Below are 21,278 nucleotides of genomic sequence, written 5' to 3'. Positions count from 1 at the left end.
GGAATCCCCGCCTCACAGGAGCTGAAGGGGAGGGGGCAGCAGAGTGGCTGGCCCTGCCATCTGCATCTCACAGGGGACAATCCTGGTGCAGGACAAGCCATGGCTGCCCAGCGTCTGGTCTCTCTCTTGGTCCTGTGAGCCAGGCAGCTTGACTTTTAGTAATGCCGTTTTCGCGTTTTTTGTTTTTGTTTTTGGCAGGTGCAACTGTTGAGAAGGGGAGGGTTAGGATATCTCTAACTTAAACCCTAAGTTTCTGGGGAAAGGGCCACTGGCATTTTGGGTTCTTATCAACACAGGACCACAAATACTAGAACTTCTTCAGGAAGTGGAGCCATGGGGAGGTTTCCAGGGTATGTAATATATCTGGGTAGGTGTCATCTCCAAAGTTGCCACTGAATTTTTATCCACTGCCACAGAAAATGAAAGCAGGCCTACTGTAGAACTCTCCTAGCCCAGCCTCTGGGAAACTGGGTGGGGAGAGGCTGGGAAGGCCCAGGAGGCTGGAGGAAAACTTCCCCCAAAGCAGGTGCAGTTGAAGGGCATGGAGCCTGAGTGTGAGAGCAGGTAACCCCCCACGGTCCCCTTGGAAGATGGGGCTCTCAGGCCCCTGCTGCTCTCCGGTGCTGCTGACTCAGCGTCGCAGCCTTTGACGGAGGGCCGCCAGGGGCCTTGGCAGAAGCACCAGGAGCGGGCTTGGGGACACAGGATTGGAAATACATAGATCTATCTCGTTTCTCTCACTAGGCTGCAGCAGTCAGGAGAGCTGGCTGCCTCGGGAGAGTTGAGGAATTTCCTGTCTTGCACAGACTGAGAAGGCTCAAGGACAAAATGTTTTTGTCTTTCCACAGCACTCCCTGTTCCTGCCTCTCTGCAATCTCAGCGAGTCCCCAGCCTTACAGACCTTCATGCAGATGGGCTCAAATTCTTAGATGCTATGGGAACGTCACCAATTCCAGCGCACTCCCCTTTAAACCTGTGGCAGTCTCCTCTTCAACCCCACCTTCTCTGGGTTCTTCCCACCGCCCCTGTTTCCTGGGGGTTTGGCAAAGCCAAGTCACCCTGTGGGTCTCAGCCATTGCGGACTAAAAGCCTATCTGCCCCTCCCTCCCCTGGGAGCTCAGAAGTATGCATGAAAGGGTGGCCTGGGAGCTGCCTCCCACCTGGCAGCTCACTGGTTCCACCTGCAGCTGTGGAGGGGATCCTGGCCTCAGGCAAGTCTCTGCCTCTGTCTGAAGCCCCACTTCCTCATCGGTCTCTAGGGGGGAGTCGTGGTATCATCACAGGACTTTGGGTAGTTTTAAAGAGATAATAGGTAAAAATACTTTGTACAACCATTCATTATCAATGAGAACATTTGTATGAGCCTAGCATGAGAACCGACTCACATCTATCCACTCGGGCTCAATTACTCGATCGGTTTATCAGCAGCCAAAGAATCAATGGAGTCTGGACTTCACCCAAGGATTATGGACTCATTTTTATAGGACCTGAGGCAAATACTGTTAGGAATACAAATGCGTTGCTTAAAATTATCATGGGCTATATCTCAAAGTAAATTGAGGACAAGCTTTCGTTGCACCCCCTCCAGGAGATGAGTGAGTGAACTTGGGGGAAACTGGCCGATCGGCAGACATTTAGTTCAGTGTCACTCATTGCCCCTGGCCCTGTGTTTTGTTCCCCAAAGCCCTACAGCAAGGAAGAAGGGAAGATAGAAATGATTGGGAGTGAATGTTCAGAATGAGCCTGTTCTCAGACAGGCAAGATGGGACCCAGTCCCAACTCACCATTCCACTGTACTGGTTCAGAGACAAGGAGAGACTTAACTAAGAGGAAGTGACTTGGCTAACATCATGGGGCCAGTGTGGGCAGACCCAGAGTTCATGCCCAGGCCTTCTGACAACAAGGCCAGGATGTTACGTAGGCGTCTCTTCAAAGGGAACCCGTCTCCTCCAACGGTGCCCATGGTGACCGCTCCAGGACAAACACACTGTCAGCTGACCCACATCCTAGATCCTTGACAACTGAGAAAAACTAAAGCAGAACAGAGACAAGCCAGGTGAAAAAGGCAACACGTGTGTGTGTGTGTGTGTGTGTGTGTGTATGTGTGTGTGTGTGTATTTCAATTCATTCCAAAGCCAAACAAATTATTCTGGCTCATCTCTGGCCTCTAGACTCTATCAGTTTCTGCTCACTCTTCTGTGGACTTAGGTAAAATACGAAGGGACAGATGGAAACTGCCATTCTTAACTCATGGCCCTGGCTGTGTGATCTGAAGCAACTTTCCCAAAGCAAGCCTCGGTGTTCTCTCCTCCAAACTTATGGCAACATAATACTGAAAAGTATGATGTCTACATCATCAATCTACTGCATGGTAATATTGCAGGGTTTTAGATGATTAAAAAGTAACAATATAAAACAGCTAGAACAATACATGGCACACAAGAAGTATAAAAATCAATGTTTTCTGACTTTTCCAACCCAACTAACTCCTTTGGTTGTGGAAATTCGACCTGATAATAACTACAATGAGAAAACCCCCCAAACCAGAACTTTCACATAACGATGATTCCTTATAAAGCCCAGTGCTCCAGGATTCTAAAAGATGTTCACAGCTCATTCAGTGTTATCCTCAACATCTCGGAAGTATTGGGCAGATTGTGTCCATTTTACAGTGGAGACAGCTGAGACTCAGAGAAAGAAGCTCGCCTGTCCTAAGGTCCTGGGGCTGCGATGCCCCATGAGGAGGGAGATGCTGCTGGCGGGGTCCTGGTCTGAGTGCTTTCCCTTGACTGTTCTGGGAGCAGAGGCAGGTCTCAATTCTGCGAGGAGCTTTCTGTCATCATTCATATTCATGTCCAGAGCTACCCATTACCCTGGGAGTCACTCCTCTCTGCTTGTCCTTGGCCTCCTTCTAGCATCATCCTGGTTTAAGGACCAGGGTCTGAGGCAAGAGGCCCCCAGTGACAAGGTTGTCTCAGACAGCCCGAGCCTTCTTCGTCTTGGGAGGACACACACTGGTCATGGCACACAAATAGCAAGGGATGCTTTGCTGGGACCCAGTGACAGACTTGCTCAGCTCAAATGGGGCCACACTAAATATACCCTGGGTTTCCCCACAGCTGTGCTTCCTGCTGCTCTGCTGAGACTGAGCCCAGAGAGGGCCTTCTTTCTGGAGTGCAGAAAGGGCTGAGTCTCCTTGCTTTCCTTGCCTAGGATTAAGGATCTAAAGTGCATTTATCTGTTGCTCTGTTACTTGGTATTAGCCAATTCACTCCCGGACTCAGTCATTAAACTGCCACTGTCCTATTTTGACAGAATGGAAAAGGATTGATCGGGCCATCCTCCCATGGAAAAGACAAGCACAATGACTAAGAATAAGCCAAAGCAGATGCTGACAAGTGAAAACGATGCCATATAGACGAAGCTGTTAATAGGACTTAAGAAAGAGCAAGAATGGAGAAAGGGAAGAATACAGAGAGAGAAAGAAAAAGAGGCAGTGTGAGGAAGAGAGAGGGGGAAAAGGGAAGCAAAGGAAGGGGAAGAGAATGAGAGACAGACAGATAATACGCACTCTCCCCTTTATGATTCTACTGACCCATGGAGTTTTTCCGTCCTTGCCATTTTGGCTGTTTTTGACTCATTAGAAGTTGTTTTTGAAGCCAGTTCCTAGTCACGAAACTAAACATGAAATGATCGCTCTGGTGAAGCAAAAGCATCAAACGAATGACCTATCAGGATCCCAGAGCAGCCACACAGAAAGCCCATGGGCTGAAGCAGGTGGGGGCCTGGTGCTGCTGCTGATCGACTGGGCTACTGTGGCAGCTGACATCACCTCCTGAGCATCACTTTCTTCATCCGTAAAGTGAATTCGGAAGGGTCAAGTGGAGTTGTTGTGAGAATTAAATAAAACAAGCCAGCTTTTCTAGCCAATTAGACTTTTCCTATCAAACAATTCCTTCTTAAAAACAAATTGATAGTGGTTTTACTTTAAAAACCTAATATAAATTGATACCCAACATGGCGTTTTGGAAAGCTTTTATTTAGAGGAAGAGTTAGGAGCAGTTTGTTACCTCTTGCACTAATTCTTCTTATAAAATAACCAGTAAAGCCTCTTCTTCAAACCCAGCACCAGGAGTGAGGCCTTTACCTCTTCTAGGACCTGACACTAGGAACCCACTGCTGCCTTTGTCCTGGTGGCTGGCCAGGACCTGGCATCTCCTTCTGCACTACAGTAACTCTCCTGTCTTCCCTTCACAGCCCTTCCTTTTCTTTCTGTGGTTTTAGCAGGAAAAACAACTAAATTCTGAATTTCTCCTTATAAGTGTGTTTTTCTACCTGCCAACATTTGCTGGTCAACTTGCTACTTTCTGAGGACCCAAGCTCCTGGATCCAAATTTGCATTCAACACATGTTTGCCTTAATCTTGGATCTACCAAATATTTTCCTTGGGCTTTGAACATGAGCTGTATTCCTTAGTTATTACAATGCAAAATACCATTCCAGCAGCAATTCTGATTCACTCCAAACCCCGTTATACTATGGAAATTCAACAGATCACCAATTGAGGGGGCACCATGGAAGCACAGTTCCCCCATCTTTCTTTATTTGGAGTTGAAAATCCAGCATGGTCCAGGGATCACCACCAGCCTCCTCCTTTCCCTAAATATCAGGATTGTTAACTCTGGAGGATTCATCAAAGGAGAGTTACATTCTCCCTGCTGACGCGCCACGCAGCCCCTTCCCATTTCCAGGGGGTTTGTGCAAGCTGTAAATCCCCGGGGCATCTGAATTCCCCTTAAACAAAAGGCTGTCTCCTAACCAAACAGAACCTTCTTGAAGTCAGCAAAATGGATACTTTGTGGCATAAAAAGGATTTTTCCTCCCATAGCCTTGTTTTCTTTTGGCCTCCCTTCCTCCCAGAACTTAAGAAGCAAATGGGAAGAGAAGTGTGCGAGGAAAAGAATGAAAAGAATAATGACGTATAATATCCCAAAAAAGATCTCTGACCAGTAATGATAGGGTTGCTAGCTGGGAAGCAAGGATCACTGAAACCACAGCCTTTTCACTGTCTTAGAAGCTATAATCACACTCTCAACATAAAGGTATAGCATCCAAACCACCCACTGCTCCCTCCCGGTGCGGGCCTGGAAGCCACACTCTCAGTTACACTGTCATCACACAGGTCACATTTTGCCGCTGGGAGTTCAATGCTGCGATTCTGGATGGCATTCTTGATCTGGGTCTCCATGTAATTATGACCGACTATGGGCTGTAGAGGTGGAGAGTTATAAAGCTCTATAATGGCCCTATTAGTAAAACGAGGCTCAAGTTCTATGGTATGGGCACATACGTACACGTATATGCTCAGAAGTCTTTCTGTAACACAAAGAACCCACATGGTACACAAACCCAATTCTGTACTCAACCTACATAAAATGAAAATATTGGTTATAAATTTTAACATGTAATTAATTGCTTGCCTTCTTAGAGTTTAAAGGCTTGTGGACAGATGTTTTGAATAAACTAAGCTTCTTAATATATATAAAAAAGGCAAGTTAAAATTGGTATTTATTCTTCTTCAATATATTTTTCTGTAGCCAATGTAAGTATTTAAGAAGTTGTCAGTGTTTTTAAGCTTAAGGAGGTCAGGATCCATACATTATGCTAACTAGATAGATTGTATAGTGTCCAAAGTACCTGGGCATAACCAGGGAAGACAAAGGAGGTGGCTCCAGGCTGCCCCGCAGAGTGCCTGGTATTAATCTGAAAACAAACTCTGCCTCTACTCATTGCCAAGCAAACGCTGACTTCACTGGTGCCTGTTGTCTTCATTAGAAGCTCTGCATCAAAACAAATACTCTAATAAATATGCTTGTTATATTTTATTATCTATTCTAGAGATCATCTTTTCATCTTTTTAACTTACCCACATTTTATGTCCTTAGATGCCTTAAACAGGCCCATCAGGCCTTCAGTTAAATAAACAAACCGTTAGGCTGAGAAACTATGTCAAAATGGGCACAACTAGCAGGCTATTAATAAATCTAGACACAAGAATTTTAGCCTTGATGGAGATACTCCAGGGGCAAAAAAATTTAAAATATTCTAGCCCAAGGAAGCCCCCAGCAATGACTCAGTCCAAACACTGTGAAATATATACTGTATTTCAGATATTCCTGGGCTCTGCAGGAATTTGAATTAATCATCTTTTAGACTCATCCTGGGTCAGGAGGAAAGACATTCATTGCTTGGTTAACTATAGGTGAATTTTTTTTCCCTAGCCTGTGTTGGGGAAAGAAGGAATATTTGTTGAGGGACTCTTTTTTTTTTTTTTTTTTTGAGACAGGGTCTTGCTGTGTCATCCAGGCTGGAGTCCAGTGGTGTGATCACAGCTCACTGTAACTGCAGTCTTGACCTCGCAGGCTCAAGCAATCCTCCTGCCTCAGCCTCCTGAGTAGCTGGGACTAGAGGCATGGGCCACCACACCCGGCTAATTTTTGTGTTTTTTGTGGAGATGGTGTGTCACCATGTTGCCCAAGGTGGTCTCGAACTCCTTGGCTCAAGAGATCCACCTGCCTTGGCCTCCCAAAGTGCTGGGATTACAGGCATGAGCCACTTCGCGTAGCCCTGTTGAGGGACTCTTTAAGGTAATTTACAGATTTCCTGCACGCCCTAATGGGCACTGAGCCCCCAGAAAAGCGAGGAATTCTAGGGAATGCCTTCCTGCACTGCAGGGGAGGTTCGGCAACCTCTGTGCTCTCATCCATTCAAGGAATGCATGCTCCCATGGCAGGCCTGCCTCTACACACAGTACGACGTGGTCCCTCCCTGCAGGGAGCTTACAGTCTGGAGAGGAAGATAATTAAGCAAGTAGAGTAAAATGAAAGTGAATTTTCACGGAGTACATTGTTTTCTCCTCTCCTCCAGAGGCCTGGCATGGTGTGCCCCCGCCTTCTGAACTCACTTTCTATCACACTGCCCAGTCTACTTTGCTGCAGCCACAGAGGCTGCCATCTTGCTGCTCCTCGAATGGGCCAACCTTGCTCCTGACTCAGGGCCTTGCACTTGCTGTGCTGCCCACCTGGAGCTCTCTTTCCCCAGGCCATGGACACCTCTGAGGCTTCCTCACAGCACTAAAGGTACACCCTCTCACCCTCCTCGATTCACACACCCCGCTCACTGGCTTTTTCTCTTTATAATTATTCCTTTGTGACCTGCTCATGTTCTTAACAGCACGTGCCAGCATTTGAAATGAGGCCGGTGCTGATTGCTGCCGGCATCCTCATCAGAATGTAAGCACCCTGCAGGCAGGGCCCTCAGCTGTCCTGTCTACTGCAGTTTCCCCAGAACAATGCCTGGCACTGATCAATACAGGCGCGCAGCAAAGACTTGTTGATAAGTAAGTGTAATACTAGAAGCACACGGTGTTCAGGAACGAATTCTGGGGTGATTAGGGTAGGCTTCCCAGAGAAAGTGACATTTGTGGGAGTTTCCAGGATTTGGAGAAGATAGTCACTGAGGAGGGGAGGCAGAGAAAGCATGAAGGGCTGGCTGCAGAAATCGTGTCTGAGGGCTGCACCAGCAATCTCGATGATTGCAAAATATCGGCAAAAGGCGAGAGGTGAGAAAGAGCCCCTGCATCTGGCCTTTGGCACAGTATCTGCTGAGCTCTCAGAATAAGCTTGCTTCCCCTAGAGCTGCCCCTCAACCACCCCTAGAGAAGACAACTGGAGGGACACTCATTGCTGCATGGCGCCACCTTGTGGCCAGAGCCCTTGGAAGCAGGCGCGTGCGTCTATGGCTTGTATCTGGCTGGACACCTCCCTCCTCTGACTTTCTGATGGCCAAACAAACACACAATACTGTAGCAAAGTGGATCCTTTGGGAAAACCCCTCCTCAGTCTTGGCATTTGTAAGGATTGTATCTTGTTTAAAGGTGGGCTCTGCTGGACAATCATAATCACAGCACATACCTATGGAGGGTATGTGCTATCCTACGCTCTGGGGATACTTTGCGCATTCATTCACTTAATCCTCACAGTACCGCGACTGTCAGCATCTCCATTTCACACAAGAGGAAGGTGAGGTCTGGAATGCTAACTAACGCCAGGTTGCAGGGCTAGTAAGTGGCAGAGCAGGACTCACACCCAGGCCGCTGGCTCCATATCCGTGCTCCCCACCGTGGCCCGGTGCCACACTAAGGGCAAGAGAGGGCTGGACCTAGGCAGCTAAGGGAGAGGTGAAGCAGCCATCAGTGCAGTAGGGAACAAACACCTCCACTGTGATCATCTCCCCCAGCCCGTGCTGTCCCGCGAGGACCCAGAGCCAATGGGGCTGCCAATCAAGTCAGAAAAACTCCACAGCAGAGGACAGTGCAGGGAGCAGCCCCGAGCCTCCTGAGTGTCTCAGGGCACCGTGCCAGGGGGTGTCACTGTGCCAGGCTCACCCTGCTCCAATCCTGTGCCAAGAGCCCAAACGCTGCTGGGCCTGAGCGTGCGGCTGCGTCCTCAGCCTTGTTCACCATTTATGGTATCTGAGCCTGTCTGGTCTTTATAGCCCAGTGCATCCCCCACACTGGGAGGGGGTTCTCTCATGCAGGCCTCTTCTCAGAGCAAATCCAAACTTCCTTGGCAGAGTTTTTGCCTGGGACCTCTCTGTGCATTTTTTTTTTTTTTTTTTTTTTGTGGATGGGTGGTGATCCTTCAGGCCCCAGCACCCACAGGCCTGGGAGTCAGGAGGATGGCCCTAAAGAATTCTTGATCCTTTGCCTGGGACTCCCACCTCCTCGGTACTCTTAGCTCAGCTGGGTCACTCTAATCCAATCTAAACACAGGCAAGCCAGGACAGACATTGGATTAGTCCTTGGCTGCGGCTGTGGAGGGAGTATCGGAAAACAGAGGGCTGAGCCACGTGGCTCTACATGCAGCATTCTGACTCTTGCTGCCCCTTACTCGACTCTGGGGTTGGCCACGCTAGCCTCCAAGAAGAGCCCCCAGGTGGAAGGTGAGTCCTGCCCCCTGACCCTCAGAGACAAGGTTCTCAGCAGTTCAGGTTTCCTCTGAAGTCTCATTATCACAATTTCCTGAGCTCCCCACCTGGCTCCCAGTGAGTCACGAAGTTAGAGCTATGAGGATAAATGAGTAAGTTTGTAAACCAGAATCTGGCTGCAAATTCCCAGAGGCCAGAGCTGGGCTCTGAACCCAGTGTGGTGGGTTTCCTGGAAGGAAGGGGTGGACAAGTTTTTCATGCTCACTCCTGGCAGAGAGCCTCACAGAGCCAGCGTCAGCCACATTCTCCATCAGTGCCAGTTCCTTCATCCCTAAGGGACTGACATCGCCCAGCCCACAGTGGCCAGTCTTCCCCTTTGGGCCAGGGGATATGTCCTCTGAAAAAGGCCAGGGCATAGGAATGAGCGCAGACTTGAAAGTCACAGGCTGTGGGCTCCAGGGTCCAGCTTTGCAGACTAACGTGATGCGCTTAGGCAAGTTACATTCAATTCCCGAGACTTCCAGAGCCTTCTGTCTGAAATCAGGACAGCATCCTTGTCCCCTAGGCTACTGAGGTCTCAGTGAGAGAATACGGGTGATGTGAAAGTATTTAACACAGTAAGCCACAAATGTTTCTTCCCCTTTCCTTTTCCGCGAAACTTCCTCCTGCAGCCTCCCAGACAGTGGCTACTCATAAAATACAGAGATGTTCCTGACAGGCCTGAGCCCTGGGGAATGGAGAGATGTATTCTCCTGCTTGTCTGATGGGAGACCAGTCACGCTGCACTCAGTGCTAGCATCAGAGGACCCAGTCACGCACAGGAGCGGGGGGCATAGGCTCAGGGTGAGGGTGGGATCAGGCTTACCTGAAAGCCCTGGACCCAAGAAGCACTTCCGTGGGAACTGTCACCAGGCCTGCTGATACCACAGCCCAGACAGATCTGTCTTGAGTCTGTGGCTCCCTGCAGTTCCTGGGGACTAAGTGCTTGGCTGATGAATGGATGACCGTGATAATCAGATTACTGGAGACCAGGCTGCTGATGTGTAAAAACAAGCCAGGGCCGGTGAGTAGAAGGGGGGCAGAAAGGGGACAACCTGTGACCCTCTGGAAGCCTCAATATGCACCCTGTGACCCAGGGGTCCCCCAGCATGTAAGGGTCGCTGGTGAGGCCACTGACTGCTCAGGGAATATGTGAGTGCTCTCCCAAGTCTTTTTGTAGTGTGTGAGGTTTTCTTCTGACCGGACCTGGAGCTTCTGGAGCTAAGGGAGCCCTCATCTCTTTCCCCCATATCTTTCCATGGCCCCAGTGGAGTGAGGGGGTGAGGAAAAGGCCACCTCTGATGGCAGACCCTTGTCGCTGTGAACTCCTGGAGGTCATCTCCCTCACTTCCTACCTGCAGGTGCAGCACTTTTTAAGGACCCTCTCCTCTGCCCCTAAGAGGTTGCAGCAGCCACTCCTCTGTCACGGCACCTGCCGCTGCCAATGGTGTGGAGTAGTGCCATGTGCACCTCTGCTCCCTGGATTGTCACTCATGATACCATTTTCTACAAATGTGCCCTTCCTCCAAAGCAGAAGTGTCTGCAGGAAAGGTGCTTCTACCCAGGTGCCCAGAGGCTCCTACCACGGACGGTGACCCGGGCGCTGCAGGACACCTGCCCCAAGGCATTCTTAGCCAGGCAGGTGTAGGTGCCATGGTCCTCCGGCAGGGCATCCTGGATGTGGAGCTCAGCCACGCCGGCCTCACAGGTGGAACGAGCGTACTGGATGGGCTGCCCTGTGGAGGAAGCACAGGAAGGCTCAGGCCAGGCAGCACTGGCAGTAGGGACGGGAGCCCTGTCCTCAGCAGGGCTGCTGCTGTCATGATGCTGAGGCTTGTCATGCTTGCTCAGATCCATTGAGGGCTAATGATGTACCATGCACATCTCCAGCCAGCTGGACAGAGGCTTATGGGCTGGAGAAAGAGCCAGGGGCTAAGGAGATGAAGGAAAGGGAGTAATTGTGTGGTGGAGGAGGAAGACGGGGCCTAGAGGGATGGGGGAGGGAGAATCTGGAGGAATTAAAAAATGCAGGAGGGAAAGGGACAGAGTTTTGGGCATTCTGTGTTTAACAGTCTCCAAATCCACATCCTCAACTTCACAGAATTCTGAGCCTGGAGAGACTCTTACAGGGTTATCTGGCCCATAGCCCAGCCTCAGGCAAAACAGAGCTTTCCCGGGCTGAACATGGGGTGCCCAGCTCCACTTAGATGTCTCCAGAAACAATGATTCCATTTTCCACTGTAGATATTTATCAAAAAGCAATTCTGCATCCCCCACCCAATGTTGCAGTTAGGTGCATTTCTTCTATGCAATTAGGTGTATTTTAGGGTTCACAGAAAAGGTAAATATAGGGAACTAAAATGACTCGGCTCCTTTTTTCCAGAGTCCCTTCCACGTGACATTTCCAGGTCACATAAAGTCCTGCATGGAGACAGGAGTGCATGCAATGAGCTTTAGTGGTTTCCTTAATGCTCTATGTTCCTGGGAGTTTATCATTCTGGGATGTGACTTTTCATTTCCAGGAAAAAAAAAATCTCATTACTGAAGAGTCTGGCCTCGGAGCAGGAATGTGTCCAGCTGCCATATAGGAAGCAACTGTCAGTTTCTTCCCTTGCCAGGCCCCAGGGTCCTGGTTTGCACTTCATAAAAGTGGGGGTGGCCAGTGGGGGAGGGAGAAAGTACAGAAAGAAGTCGTCTCCCTGCAATGCAGTGTTTTCTTCTGCACATAGCAACACTTCATGTCTCCATGACAGTTTGGCAAAGAGACCGGCAAGCACACCATAGGACTAGAGGGGAAGATTCCTCTCAACCTATTGCATTTCATAAAAGTGGGTCCGGGGGCTGGGAAAGGCAGGGGCCTGGATCCTGCCACTGAGAGAAGTGAGCACTGCTCTTTGTTTTTACTTTTTGTCACAATGGTACCCTCCAAACCTCTCTTCCTTGACAATACCAGTGTATTCCCTGACTGCCGCCAATGTGTCTCTTCTGTCCAAACATGTGCTGACAAGCCTTTTGAGAGCTCTCCTTTAACTGGAACGTAACTCACTGTGGCCCCACAAACATGGGATGGGATGGAGGCCCCAGAAAGGAGCTGTTGGCTCAGGGCACATCACAATTGGGAGACATTAGGCTCTCCCAGCTCGGAGGCTGGGTTCAACTAGAGTTAGCAGCCAAGGAAACCCAACTTGAGCATGATCGCCCTCTAGTGGAACGGGTGTGGAAAAGCTAAGAGTCGCTGAGAAAACACAGTCTTGAGTGATGCATAAACTAGGAGACAGCAAGCTATGGCTCCTGGGCAGAATCCTAACTGCAGCTTGTTTTTGTAGTGCCTGCAAGCTAAGAATAGTTTTTACATATTTTAAACGGCCGAAAAAAATAAAGGTAATATATTTCATGACATGCAAAAATTATGTGAAACTCACATTTCAGTATCCATAAAGTTTTACTGCAACATAGCCACACTCATTCTTTCACGTATTGTCTATGGCTTATGTACTGTCTATTCTTTTATTTTTTGAGACAGGATCTCACTCTTATTACCCAGGTTGGAGTGCAGCAGCTAAGTTTTGCTAAGCCTGGCTAAGTTTTGCTTTTTTTTTTTTTTTTTGTAGAGACAGTTTCACTGTGTTGGCCAGGCTGGTCTTGAACTCCTGAGCTCAGGCAATCTGCCTGCCTTGGCCTCCCAGAGTGCTGGGATTACAGGAGTAAGCTACTGCGCCCAGCCTCCTATGGCTGCTTTTATACCACAACAGCAGAGTTGAGAGTTGTTAAAGAGGCTGTATGGCCTGAAAAGCTGAAAATAGTTACTACTTGGCCCTTCATAGAAAATGTTTGTTGATACTTAGTCTAGACTCCGTTATTAGTCCTTAACGCCCATATTGTGTTCCAGCCACAAGGAGGCTGCCTCCTTGAAGTCAATCACTGGATCCAGTAGGACTTCTGTCCTTTGCGGAGGGCTGGGAGGGAAGGCAGACCTCAATTCTCACGTACCTACCCAAGAACACTACATGTAGGAAGACTAGATGGCACTTCCTCTCACTCACTAAAGACAGCTTCTAGCAAAGCCTGAGCAAACTACACCAACAAGGAAGGTTCACAGGTAATACACCAATGACGCAGACACAACTGGGGACTATTTGGTGCATAAGTGTTGGGGACCACCGCTCGTTTGCTCGCTCTTTCATTTATTTATTTATTTATTTATTTATTTATTTATTTATTTATTGATGAAGCTTTGCTCTTGTCGCCCTGGCTGGAGTGCAATGGCACAATCTCGGCTCACTGCAACCTCTGGCTCCTGGGTTCAAGCGATTCTCCTGCCTCAGCCTCCGGAGTAGCTGGGATTATAGGCACCTGGCACTATGTTTGGCTAAGTTTTGTATTTTTAGTAGAGATGGGGGGGGGTCTCATCATGTTGGCCAGGCTGGTCTCGAACTCCTGACCTTAGGTGATCCACCCACCTCAGCCTCCCAAAGTGCGGATTACAGGCGTGAGCCACCGCACCTGGCCCACTGCTGTCTTAAGGAGCATATTCTATTAGGTGTGAGAGTGAGCTGAGATCCCAAACCTTCTTTTCCACCCTATCTTCTCATAGATAAAGAAGCTGGTACCCCAAGGGGTGAAGTGTCCAAGGTCACCCGACCACTCAGTGGTGGAGAAGGACAAGTGCCTGTGTCTCCTGACTCTCAGCAGGGGCTCTTTCACCCTCCCTGGGGATCCCCACAGTAGTCCCTGCTCCATCTTATCAGCTTAATGGACAGTTCTCAGTCTTTCAAGGTCAGAGTTCTCCCACACTGTTGAAATTAAATGGTCCTTTAAAAAGAAAAGGGTGATAATGTACGGCAAATAATTTTTTAAAGGACCTTACTTGACAAAAAAAGAGTTGGCGAGTCTCTATAGGACTGTCAGTTTAAAAAGAATAACTGGTCTGTGAGTCCCAGAACCACCTGCCACTAAATAAAAGGTAAGATCCCTCATGCGACTTTGAGAGTGGTTCATTAGTTTATTAATTTATTTGTTCATTTATTTACTCAACAAATATTAATTGAGGGCCTATTATGAGTTTGGCCATATGAAAAGAAATCCAACTGCTCATGCCCCTATGTGTCAGGCATCTCATTGACCACTTTATAGAAATGATCTAATTTAATTTCACAACCACCACCCTGCAGATAGGCAGCATGATTCCCGCCATGTAGACGGAGAACTCAAGGCTCAGACAGGAGTAGTAACTTGCTCAGCCAGTCGGGAGCAGGATCCCAGTGCCCGTGCTCTCTCTGTGCCCCGTGCTTCCTTCTCATACCACCGGGATGTCCAAGGCATAAATGGCTCAGAGGGATAAGTGAGGATTCAGGCAGCACCAAAGGGCCCAGGGGATGGGAGCAGAGAGCTGAGGCAGGAGGAACTCACCATTCAGCAGCCAAGTGATCCGGGGCACTGGGGTCCCCTGTATGGAGCACTGCAGCACAAAATCCTGGCCCTCAATGACGGTGCAGTCCTTCAGGACACTGGAGAAGGAGGGGGCCACCTCCATCACGGCAAGCCCTGTGAGGGAAAAGGACAGGTCAGCTCAGATCACAGCTTGCCCGCTCTGGTGATGCCTGCAGTCACCCCAGCCTCCCAGGCACGCCTCACTGTCCTGGACACCTGGGTACCCTCGGCAGCCTGCCTTTGCCTTATCTCTCTTCACGCTTAAGAAACAGGCAGTACCAGTGATGTAGGGACCTGGAGCCTGAAGCAGATTTACCCGCAGGGGCTTTTTCACAGTCACAAAACACCCTAGCCCTGGGGTGCTTAGAACCTGGGCCTGCCTTCTCTCCTCTGTGACTCAGGTGCCTCCTGTTTTGCCTTGGCTTTTGCTGCCCTCGAGCCTCTGGAGAGCTCCTTCCTGCTTGTTGGTCCTACTCTACTTTCTAGTGTCTCTTATCTTCTTTAATATGTCCCATCAGTGATTACACAATCTTGTGAGTATCTTTTTACTCGTATAAGCCACAGGCTCACAGGTGAGGACATCAATTTTAAATTATTACAATGATTTTTTTCCAATTCCAGGACTGAATCATAGGACTCACATGTGCTCCAGTTTTCTAAGCACAGTTTGAACCCCATTCTAGGTCAAGGGCTCAGAGCTGCCGGGGACCTGGGAATATGCAGTAACGATGCCCTTGTGTGGTTTGAATGCACATTCTGGTTGAGAACTGCTGAGCTGAACTTTCCAAAAGCCTTCTACATCAGTGAATTAGGGGACGTTTTCTAGTTTGGGGACCTTAATTAAAAGCAATAGGGATAATCTCTTCTATGACAACCAGAACATGCTGTACATGTGTCAAGGTGGCTGATAGCTGAGAAAAGGTGGAACTGGATTTGGTGCTTAGAAGATATATCACTGGTGCTTTTCAAGAGAGCCTATTCAATACAGAGATGAGAGGAAATGTCATATTATACTGCAGGGGTTTATGGGCAAGAAAGCTAATAAGATTTGAGGGCCTACTATGTGCCAGGTACTTTTCCAGATGTGATTGTGACAATGCTATGAGGTTGTTCTCTCGAGTTCATTTTACAGACGAGGTTACTAATTTCCCATAGTTGAACTCGATGCTGAAGCCAAGTTTTACAGCCAGCTCTGACTGTACAGCTGCACTTGCTCCTCCAGATCCTAGGGGAGGGTAGGTGATGGGAGAGCAGCGACAAGACAGAGTGATGGTGTACCTGGACAGGCCTGGCACTGAGGAAGGGTCAGACAGACCACCAGGAGGGTGTGGGGAGGCACCCTCTCCATCCCTTCCCTTGGCCAGTGTTGAACTCCCTCATTAGAGAAATGCCTTTGGGAGTTATCAAAAAGGATATAGGCTTCCATGCCAGGTCAGTTTGGGTTAGAAATACGCTCTCTTTTTACAAGGCATGTGAACTTGGACAAGTCATTTAACCTTACTGAAGATCAGTATTCTCATCTAGAAAATGGGTATGATTTTCTTGTAAGATTGTTGGGATAACTAAATGAAACAATTCAGGTAGAGCATTTAGCACAAAACCTAGCATAGCACATCCTCAGTGAGTGTTAGCTGTTATTATCAAGTAGAAGCTGTGCATAGAGACTCTACTTGCGGCAAATATAGTCTAGGGATGAAAGAGAGTGGAGGGATAGAGTAGGAGCTCGAGGGGCTCTCAAGCGGAAGGAAGATTTTCTTTCCTTTTTCAGCATAGGGACAACTAGAGCATGCTTGTAGGGAGAAAAAAGAGGTCTCTCAATAAGCGAAGGGGAAAGATTGAAGAAGTGGTGGGAGAGTAAATCATTGTTAGATCAGATCCTTGTGAAGACGGGAAGGGCAGAAAGAGAAGTCTTGGGAAGGGAAATAGACAGGTATTCTGTAGTATAGGAAAACAGAAAGAGAGAAGTATGTAGGAGGAGCTAAAAGAACACCCATCAGATGACCTATTTCGTGGTAAACTCATCTTCCAAGAATTAGCTAGGATGTTTAGGAACTGGAGAAGTTTTAGAAAAGCGAGTGTCTTCATCAAGAAGATAGGATGTGGAATGGCAAAGTAAAGACCTCTGAAGATCTACTCCTCCATAAAAGCAACAACAATACTGGCAAAAAGAGTCAAAAGCAATGGTTTCAGGAGCCAGAAATTAACCACAGGCTTGCAACATTCTGAGGAGCATTCAATAAAAACAAACAAACATCCAGGAGTGGTGGCTCACGTCTTTAATCTCAGCACTTTGGGAGGCCAAGGCAGAAGGATTGCTTGAGCCAGAAGTTTGAAACTAGCCTGGGAAACATAGCAAGACTCTTGTCTCTACCAAAAAAATAAAATTAAAATATTAGCTAGGCATGATGGCATGTGCCTGTAGTCTCATTTAGTAGGCTGAGGCAGGAGGATTGCTTGAGCCCAAGAGTTTGAGGCTGTAGCAAGCTATGATCACGCCACTGCACTCCAGTCTGGGTGACAGAGTGAGACTCTGTCTCTAAAAAGTAAAAACAATAAACAACAACAAAAGGCCCCAACAACGATACCCTGCCCCTCCACCCTCCCAAAAAACAAACAACAACAACAACAACAAAAATATAGCTGAATCTTGGTAAGAACAGCAAGCTATGTGCTTTTTCACTCTTGTGCCCCTTGCCCCAGCTCTGGGGTAACTCTGAAAACCAACAGTATCTATGGTACTTGTGAAAATCAGCCACTTAGCAAGGGGCAGGATGGGTTCAGAGCTCCTGAAAAACCCCATCCATAAGAGAATGGTCACTATTTGCCCTGTCTGGCAGCTCCTTCAACAACTCCATTTTCAGGGTTGTCTTTGTTTAACCCGACTCAAAGTTTACTCTGTGTGGATGGCCCTGTCTCCAAGGTGTTTGTCAAAATCAATCAGTAGCAATTGTTTAATATTACAGCTACTTGAGACAGCAATATCATTCGGGGCTGAGGAGAGTCTGACCAAAAAACTTAAAAGGAAAAACTGGGGAATGAGATGTCCAGGACTTTGAAAAGCTCTGACAGATTCCTGAGAACTGAGAAGCCCACATGGATGTGCAGGGCTGTGAGCCTGCCCAGGAAAGATGTAAGAAGGCCCTCCTGTCTCACCTCTGGCTGACTTGGAGCTTTGGTGCAAGCAGAAAGTAAAGGCTAAAGCAGAGCTGTAAACTGCTGGCCAGAGCACTGAAAATGGGCGTAACACACACACAGAGCCCCTTGGCAAAGGCTGGGAAAAGTATTAGTTCAAGGTGTTTAAGGAACTCTCCATCCAATCAATTAGCTGATCACTAAACTAACTAAGCAGGGACTTCTGTGGCCACACATGACAAATAATCCAGCCTTTACAGAATGGGAGAGGATTATTGTAAATCATGTCTGGTAAATGACTTGTATCCAGAATACATAAAGAACTCTTGCAACTCAACAATAAAAAAGTAAATGATGCAATTAAAACATGGGTAAAGTATTTGAATAGGCATTTCTCCGAAGGAGATATACAAATGTCCAATAAGTATATGAAATGATGTTCAAAATCACTAGTCATTAGAGAAATGCAAATCAAAATTGCAGTCAGGCTGGGTGTGGCAGTTCATGCCTGTAAACCCAGCAATTTAGGAGGCTAAAGTGGGAGGACTGTTTGAGCAAGGAGTTCAAGTCCAGCCTGGACAACATACTGAGACCTTTTATCTACAAAAATAAACAAAATTAGCTGAGTATAGTGGCATATTCCTGTGGTCCCAGCTACCCAGGAGGCTGAGGTGGGAAGGATCACTTGAGGCTGGGATGTTGAGACTGCAATGAGCTATTATCATGCCACTGCACTCCAGCCTGGGCAACAGAGTGAGACCCTGTTTCCAAAAAAAAAAAAAAATCATAGTCAGATGATTGTGAATGGCTATAATGAAAAAATAGAAAACAGGCTGAGTGCAGTGGCTCATGCCTATAATCCCAGTGCTTTGGGAGGTTGAAGTGGGAGGATCACTCAAGTCTAGGGGTTTGAGACAAGCCTGGGCAACATAGTGAGATCCCCGTCTCTACAAATAATAAAAAAAATTAGCCAAGTGTGGTGGCAAGCACCTTTAGTCCCACCTACTCAGGAGGCAAGGCTGGAGGATTGCTTGAGCCCAGGAGTTCAAGGTTACAGTGAGCTATTATCATGCCACTGCACTCTAGCCCCATTGGCAAAGCAAGACCTCGTTTTAAAAAAAGCAAGCAAGCAAGCAAGCAAGCAAGCAAGAAAATAACAAGTGTTGGTGAGAATGTGGAAAAACTGCAACACTTGTACATCGCTAGAAGAATGTCAAATGGTGAAAAACAGTTTGTTAGTTCCTCAGAGGGTTAAATCCAGAATTACCTTATGACCCAACAATATATGTGGTCTAAACATCAAAATTGAAAACAGGTATTGAAAACAACTCATACATAAATGTGCATAGCAACACTTTTCACCACAGCTAAAAAGTAGAAACAACCACATGGACCTTAACTGATGCATGGATAAACAAAACATGCTATGTCCATACGATGCAATATGATTCAGCCACATGGATGAATGAAGTACTAACACCTGCTACAACATAGATGAACCCTGAAGACATTAAGCTAAGAGAAAGAAGCCAGACACAAAAGGCCACATATTGAATGATTCCACTTAACACCAAATGTTCAGAAGAGGAAAACCCATAGAGACAAAAAGTAGATTAGTGGCTGTCAGGGGTTGTGGGGATGGGAGAACAGGGAGTGACGGCTGATGGGTAGGATTTTTTTGGGAGGGGTAGTGAAAATGTTCTGAAATCAGATGATGGTGATGGCCACACAACTCTGTGAATATATTAAACACCACTGAATTGTGTACTTTAAAAGGGTGCTTTTTATGTTATGTGAATTATATCTCAATAAAGCTGTCACACAAAACACAACAAGATAGGGAATCAACCTGAGATGTATTACCCCATGACACGAACAGGCTAAAAATAGTCTTCTATGAGACTTAGATAAATTCACAGCAGAAGAAGCCACAGGAGAATCTAGGCCCTCTGGATACCCCATTAACCTGTGGTGGACCTGACACCATATTTCTGTCCCCTGTGCAGGGATAGAGACCTGGCCTGGATGATGAGGCTTGATCTCCTAGACCTGTGAACTTTGCCTACCAGCACTCCCACCTGCAAATGGCATGGATAATATTTCTTGTAAAGGAATTCACAAGGATAGTAAAAATCCCAGTTAAACAATAGTTAAAATCCCAGTGAATCAATAGTATACAGTGAAAAGTAACATGCCCCATTCCTTCCTGTGGACCCCCGGTTTCCCCTTCCTAGAGGGACTTTTGTGCTCTTCCAGAAATGATTTGTGCACACACAGGCATCTTTTGCATGTGTGTACACAGATCTTTTCTTCCATTTACACATGAGCCTGTACTTTGCTCCTCTCCCTTCCTAGTGCATCTTGAACATGTTTTAGCATCAGTCTACAGGATGTTGTCTGGCATTCTACTATATGGATACATCACTAAGTCTTTTTTTCTTTTGGAAATGTGCATTTTGAAAATTTTCAAACACACACAAAAGTAGACAAAGCAGTGTAGTGAATTCTTATGTACCCATCTCTCAACTTTCATTTATATCAATATTATTTCATTGATACCTCTGCCAGTGCTCCCGAAACATGAATTATTTCTAAGTCAAATATAAAAAGCCATATCATTTCACCAGTAAATAACTCAGGATATATCTCTCAAACAGACGAACTTATAAAAAAAAAAAGTAACAAGACCACCATCACATCTTAAAACACCACGAATTCCTTTATATTAAATCTTATCAGTGTCCAAATTCTCTTGATGTTCCCACAAAAACTTTTTAAAGATTATCTCAGTCAGGATTGGCAGAAGATTATCAAAAATTATTGTAATTGTTGATGTTACTATATACCTTCTAATATAAGTTTTCTATAGGTTGTCTTTTTTTTTTTTTTGCTTGCAATTTGTATGTGGAAAAAAAATGGGTGAAAGTTATTTGTTCCACAGTTTCCAGCAGCCTGCAATTTGCAGATTCTACTCTTGTGGTGTTTGTTAATGCATTTCTCAAGGGTATGGCATGGGCCTGGGGCTTACATATGCATTTAGAGTAAGGGGGAAATTTTATAGAGATAGACAGGTACAAGAATATTTATCATAGGTATGTTATAATAGTGAAAAATGGAAACAATTATTCAACAAATAACAGCATATCTAAATTAGATACAGTCATTCCATGCAATATTATATGGCTACTAAAAGTCATGCTTTCCAAGAATTGTATAAAAAGATGTTAATATCACATGAGCAAATTAGGATAGAAAGCAGTATACAAATACCACAATGGTAAGTTTGTATAAAAACCATTAAAATATAATTTATTTCTGAGTCATAAGATTATATATTGTTTAAATTCCCCACAATGAACATGCATTACTTTTATAAAAAGACAGTACAATAAACATAAAAGATGTGGGATCCCACATCATCTCACATTACTCTAAACCTGTATATTTAATGAACACTCAGTTCTCTGTGGTTAGAAACGTGAGTCACAGCACTATTCAAACGGCTGAGGGACCTAGGAAAGGTAGCTGTCAGTTGGGCTGGGCGTGGGGCCATGCATGTTTATTTTGAGGTGATTCTGATGTAAACTCATGATTATGAATCACGGGCCTAGAGCAACACACTTGGCCTTGGCATGTGATTGGGGGTGACATTTCTGTCGGGCTGTGCACCAAGGCAGGGGGCTGTAGGA

The 21,278-nt window shown here is 46.7% G+C and overlaps 1 protein-coding gene across 10 annotated transcripts in view; it reads right to left on the bottom strand.

Moving 5' to 3' along the window:
* The window catches only part of MYLK (myosin light chain kinase), a 280,320-nt gene that overhangs the window by 101,096 nt on the left and 157,946 nt on the right, over positions 1-21,278 (bottom strand). For all 10 annotated transcript variants that reach the window (XM_054551385.2, XM_024245412.3, XM_054551384.2 and 7 more), the window contains 2 exons: positions 14,437-14,571; positions 10,611-10,763 (listed from right to left, as the gene is read on the bottom strand). In XM_054551385.2, the coding sequence (XP_054407360.2) occupies positions 10,611-10,763; positions 14,437-14,571 (288 nt within the window). The remainder of the gene's footprint in view (positions 1-10,610; positions 10,764-14,436; positions 14,572-21,278) is intronic.

Source organism: Pongo abelii, chromosome 2 (assembly GCF_028885655.2).
Source record: "Pongo abelii isolate AG06213 chromosome 2, NHGRI_mPonAbe1-v2.0_pri, whole genome shotgun sequence".
In the NCBI taxonomy this organism is placed as follows: Eukaryota; Metazoa; Chordata; class Mammalia; order Primates; family Hominidae; genus Pongo; species Pongo abelii.
The sequence above is the reverse complement of the archived record's forward strand: the minus strand, read 5'-3'. Positions and strand labels throughout refer to the sequence as shown.